Genomic DNA, 6,000 nt, shown 5'->3' with positions numbered 1-6,000 from the left:
GGCCAGGAGGAGGACCTTGCACATCTACTGGACTACTGGAATAGGGCCAGGAGGAGGACCTTGCACATCTACTGGACTACTGGAATAGGGCCAGGAGGAGGACCTTGCCCATCCAGTGACCAACCTAAAGACATCTAGAAATGTAGGCAGTAAGAAGAAGAAAATCCTGTCAATGATGTCAACTATTGCTGTGTAAAGCAGACTTAGGCTTGGTTCACATATATGTAAATCGGATGTGTTTTTAACCGCGTCTGATTCGCATAACATGTGAATCAGACCAGCTTTCAATGGAGGTGGTTCGCACATGTCCAGGGTGGCCACCGCCCATTTCTGAAAAGGGTCCTGTGCGATTTTGGGTCTGGTTTAGGTACAAATTCAAGTAACAATTTGCACCTGAATCGCACCTGAACCATTGAACAAAACTGCATAGGGCCCAAAACTGCCTACCCAGTTGGACAAGCGTGAACCCCGCCAAAGACGCCCTGTCACATGTGCCCTTGGCTTTTATGGTCAATCCCAGGATGCACTGCAGTGGTGCCCTCCCAATGGGACTGCCACAAAACCCTGTTTGCAACTGGCCAGGTTTCCTCCACTGTCCAACAGGCTCCCCTATTGGATACAGTACAGTGGGGACACTCCCTCAGACCAAGTGACTCACACTTGGACACTTATAACAGGCATAACTAAGAGATCAGGCTCCCCTGATAAGCAGATGGAGCATAACAATGCTTTTAACCTAGAACCTATCTAGGAGGGTGCTACAACAATATAATATATTTTCTCTATCACAGATGAGTAAGATATACATACATCGCACAGGAATCTCTGTTGGTGGTGATTCTCCTCTCCCAATATCATTTATTGCAGTACAAGAATAGAATTCCGCGTCTGTGCTGACAATCTGTACTTTGATCTTCTGATATTGAGATGTTACATTAATTTTGCTATCCCCACGGTACCATTCATATGTGTGTGGAGGAGGGTTAGATCTGCTGGAGCACATCAACATCACATCACTACCCTCCGAAAATGCTTCACCTTTGGATGAGCTGACCGTCACATCTTTTGGGGCATCTGGTGAAGAAGAGAATAATTTATTTATTTTTTTGCGAGACTCTTGTATTAGTGACATATTACATTCTGCATGTTGTAATTTGTAATATACCCCCTCAACTGACTTTTTACTATTTCACGATTGATTAATAGTTTTCTGTTGCTTCATATTGTTTATATCGGCTTCTTAAGACCCCGTTCAGACAGGGGTGACACGACTTGGTGGGGCGACGTGTGACTGTGCACCGCGACCTCGGCGCGACTTGCACGGACTTCATATCATTGAAGTCTATGCAAGTCGCCTCCAGGTCGCCCCAAAGTAGTACAGGACCCTTTTTCTAAGTCGGAGCGACTTGTGTCGCTCCTATTAGAATGGGTCCTGTACTATTCAATGGCGAGCGACCAAGTCGCCTGACAAGTCACGCTAGTGTGAATGGGGGCTTATCCCCATTTATTGTGTTGTTATTGACTCATTGTATTTCTCTCTTGTTATAAAATTCAATAAAAATATTTGGAAGAAGACAAGAATAATTTATTTGCTTAACCACTTAAGCCCCGGAGGATTTTTCTGCTCAAAGACCAGGGCCCATTTTGCGATTCGGCACTGCGTGAATTTAACGGACAATTGCGCGGTCGTGCGATGCTGTACCCAAATGAAATTGATGACCTTTTTTTTCCCACAAACAGAGCTTTCTTTTGGTGGCATTTGATCACCTGTACGATTTTTACTTTTTGCCCTATAAACAAAAAAAGAGCGACAATTTTGAAAAAATAACAATATTTTTCACATTTTTTTATATGAAATCCCCCCCCCCCCAAAAAATGTAAAAATCAAAATTTTTTAACATTTTAGGTCAATTTGTTTTCTGCTACATATTTTTGGTGAAAAAAAAACGCAATAAGCGTATTTTTATTGGTTTGCGCAAAAGTTATTGCGTTTACTAACTACGGGAAAGATTTATGTCAGTTTTATTGTTTTTTTTTAACTAGTAATGGCGGCGATCTGCGTTTTTTTTTTTGCGGGACTGCGACTTTGCGGCGGACAGATCGGACCCCTGACTGACATTTTTGACACTTTTGGGGTACCAGTGACATTACTACAGTAATCAGTGCTATACATATGCACTGTTACTGTAAAAATGACACTGGCAGGGAAGGGGTTAACACGGTGGGTGATCAAGGGGTTAAATGCGGGGTTAAATTTATTAGAGATCCAGGGGTTAAGTGTGTCCCTAGGGGCGTGCTTCTAACTGTCAAGGGGTGTGGCTTTTGATGTAACCACAGAGACATACGATCCTACATAGCAGGATCGTATGATCTCTGCAGTTACACCAGGGAGAATGACAGCGGGAGATCGCGAGTGACCGGCGGACATCGGAGCCGCCGGTCACTCGTGCGGTGATGGCAGTGAACGAGCGGGGGCGGGAGCGCGCCTACGGTGGCACGTGCTCGCCCACTATTGGCTCGCGGGCGAGTGACGTACCGATAGGGGCTGACCACCGCAGTATATGTCCTTGCACCGGTCGGCAAGTAATTAATGGACAATTCCATTTGATAATGTTGTCTGTTTTCTTTCTTTTTGACAAGTCGCATGACATGTTGACTTCCTATATCTCTCAGGGGCTTATAGTGACTCTTCCTGATATTTATAGTGACTCTTCCTGATAATACTAGTCCCCTCTCTGTGTCCCACTTAAGTAATTTTTAATCACAGACCTAGAACAAGCGTGCTTTAACCACTTGCCGACCGCATACTGTAGATATATATCGCGGCAAGGTGGCTCTCCTAGTACAAGCTCTCCTGCCCGTCCGGGTTTGGGACACACGTGCGCGCCTCCGGCGGCTAGCTTCCACTGTAATTGGACACAGCAGGAGTTGACTGGTGGGTATAGACTCCATACCCGCCGATGCTTCAATACAAAAGGCGGAACAGTGGTTTGCCTATCTAAACAAGGCAGATCACCATTCTGGCAGTACAGAAGGCATTTTATAGTCAGTTTTACACTACGTGGATTCCTCCATTTAGATTTTATGTGGAATCCCGTGCATTATATGGTTACCATTGATGTTACCACTGATTGGTAAAAAGAAATACACTGTTGAACTCCAGCCAAACAATATGAGCCAGATTTCTGCTTGATAGGATTGTTTTATACAGGCGAATTTGACTCTGTAGTGGGGTCATGTTCTGATTTCTCATGGTTGGTGAAGGCTCACATGGTGGTCGCCAAAGTAGATTGAACACTCCCTCCCTGCAAAGTGTTTACTGCGGTGTTTTGAAGACTTAATTTGGACTTTCTTACGATGCACATGTGTGTACTCCATGTTCTATATGTTATGTTTCACTTTATTTGAGTCACATTTATTTGTTTGTTTAATATTACACTTTAATGCGGCAATTTACACAATTGCCACTATTCTATAGTTTGTCTGACTATTTTTGCCAGCTGCTTCTTTAAGTGCCGGTTCACACTACCGACGCACGACTTCGGGGGCGACCTGTGAAGTCGCGTGCACCGCAAGTTCGGCGCGACTTGCACGGACTTCATATAATGAATGTCTATGCAAGTCGCTCTGATGTCATCCCGAAGTAGTACAGGAACTACTTTCTAAGTCGGAGCGACTTGAGTCGCTCCTATTAGAACGGTTCCCATAGCACTGCATGGGCCGTGACTTGTCAGGCTGACCAGTCGCCTGACAAGTCGCGGTAGTGTGAATGGGCACTAATTGTACCTACCAGCACATTTTCTAACATTGTTTTGTGTTAAATACAGTATCTCACATAAGTGAGTACACCCCTCACATTTTTGTAAATATTTTATTCTATCTTTTCATGTGACAACACTGAAGAAATGTCACTTTGCTACAATGTAAAGTAGTGAGTGTACAGCTTGTATAAGGCTTCTTTCACACGGTCCGCATTCCGTTGCGGACCGGTCTCTGCTCAGCGGGGTCCGATCCGCCGATCCCTGCTGAGCAGGCAGATGACAGCTCTGTCTCTGCTCTGTGCGCGGAGAGGGAGGTGTCAGAGCCCCGCTGCTCTCTATGGGGAATCGGATGAGAGCGGACCACCTGTCCACTCTCATCCGATCCCATCCCATCCGATCCCTGGACGGATGGAAAATAGGGTTTCCATCCGTCCGGATTTCCCGGACAGGATCGGATGCAGATGGCAGCGGGTTTCAGTGGACATGTCTCCACTGAATCCGCTGCCCCATAGGCATGCATGGAGGATCCGATCAGATCCACCTAAAAAACCGACAGGCAGATCGTGTGAAAGGACCCTAATTTGCTGTCCCCTCAAAATAACTCCACACACACCCTTAATGTCTAAACCGCTGGCAACAAAAGTGGGTACACCCCTAAGTGAAAATGTGCAAATTGGGCCCAAAGTATCAATATTTTGTGTGGCCACCATTATTTCCCAGCACTGCCTTAACCCTCTTGGAGTTCACCAGAGTTTCACAGGTTGCCACTGGAGTCCTCTTCCACTCCTCCATGATGACATCACGGAGCTGGTGGATGTTAAGAGACCTTGCGCTCCTCCACCTTCCATTTGAGGATGCCCCACAGATGCTCAATAGGATTTAGGTCTGAAGGTTATGGCGTCGCTCCCAGCCTCTGAAGGTCAAAGAGATGGCTGGGGACCATCTGGTCCTCAGTCAGTTCTATGGTAAACGGCCGCCACTGGCTGATTTATAGAAGCACAGAGGGCGACAGGAGGGTGAGGGGACGTCCCCTCCCACTGCCTGCAAAAACAATCAGGCGGCTAAACAGCCACTATGATTGTTTTTATATAAGAACGAATCACTGGCTGAAAAAAAATGATATCTGAATGATACAGCTAACCCATCATTCAGATTTAACCACTTAAAGCCCAGGATGTCATATGACGTCCACCTAGGGATAAGTGGCTAATATGAACAGCTTTAATTTATTCATGTGAAACCTTTATACCAAAACTGCTGTAACTGATTATGGAGTTTGGCTTCATATTGTTATTTGTATTAAAATCTGCTAATGCATTTAACACTCCCACCTCCCCCAGACGGACAATGCTGCAGTCCTGTGTTCATTCCTCCAGAGTTGCGTCTCACTACAGGAGATGTGTTGCTGGCCAGATTACAAGGTAAAACAGAGGGGAAAAAAAGCCCAAAAAAAACAAATGCAGCTACGTCATCTAATGATTGGTAAGCTGCAACATAATACATTTTTGGTTTGTGGGTTTAATACTGCTTTGTAAATAAACAAGCTGTGCTAAGTGAATGTGGACATATGTGATTAATCAAAAATCATTAATAATGATCAAACTATCATAAATCTAATAACCAAATAGTGATCAAAAATATTGCAAAAAATTATTAAGATATATAAAATAATTCAGGTAAAATCCAATATCAGTGATTAGTATATGTGATCCAATACTAAATGTTCTGAAATCAGTGCCGAGATGACAGTCTCTGTTAAATCCAAAAGACCCAAGATCTGTGATAAAAATGGAATCCAGATTGTGTTCACCACAAGTGCTAATTCCTCCACCGATATAAATCCTGTTTACCAGATGCTGGTATATAAATGCCTATACAGTGTACACCCAACAGGAAACGCTCAGTGCCGTCACACGGACCAGATATCCCAATGGAATCAACCCAGACCGACTCTTATACCGCTGAACAGCCACCTTATATCAACACCATCATGTAACACAAATAAAAGGCTCCATAGCGTAAAACCACAGATAGTATTTATTGTAAAATTAAAGGTTTCACTCACATTCAATGCAGAGTACGCGCACAGCAAAAACAAGGTAGCAGCTGGCCGGCTCTTCCGCCCGTTCTTCCTAGAACGTAGGGGTGACGTCAGCACGCCGTGATCCGACGCATTTCGTCAGAGCTGACGTTATCAAAGGTACTGCTTTAACTGTATCTGAGCACCACAAACAGAAAA

General features: G+C 44.6%; 2 protein-coding genes across 2 annotated transcripts in view; both read right to left on the bottom strand.

The window, feature by feature from the left end:
• LOC309569003 (B-cell receptor CD22-like) overlaps positions 1 to 6,000 on the bottom strand; it is a gene marked incomplete at both ends in the record, with an annotated part of 263,576 nt that overhangs the window by 50,295 nt on the left and 207,281 nt on the right. The gene's annotated exons all lie outside the window — the stretch shown is intronic.
• LOC309568344 (B-cell receptor CD22-like) overlaps positions 1 to 6,000 on the bottom strand; it is a gene marked incomplete at its 3' end in the record, with an annotated part of 91,726 nt that overhangs the window by 8,144 nt on the left and 77,582 nt on the right. Inside the window, exon 13 of the mRNA XM_082274007.1 lies at positions 811 to 1,074. Coding sequence (XP_082130133.1) covers positions 811 to 1,074 — 264 coding nt within the window. The remainder of the gene's footprint in view (positions 1 to 810; positions 1,075 to 6,000) is intronic.

The sequence above is a fragment of the Pelophylax lessonae genome (assembly GCF_965119305.1).
Source record: "Pelophylax lessonae genome assembly, chromosome: 12".
Lineage (NCBI taxonomy): Eukaryota > Metazoa > Chordata > Amphibia > Anura > Ranidae > Pelophylax > Pelophylax lessonae.
Note: the sequence above shows the minus strand (reverse complement) of the source record. Positions and strands in the feature narration are given on the sequence as shown.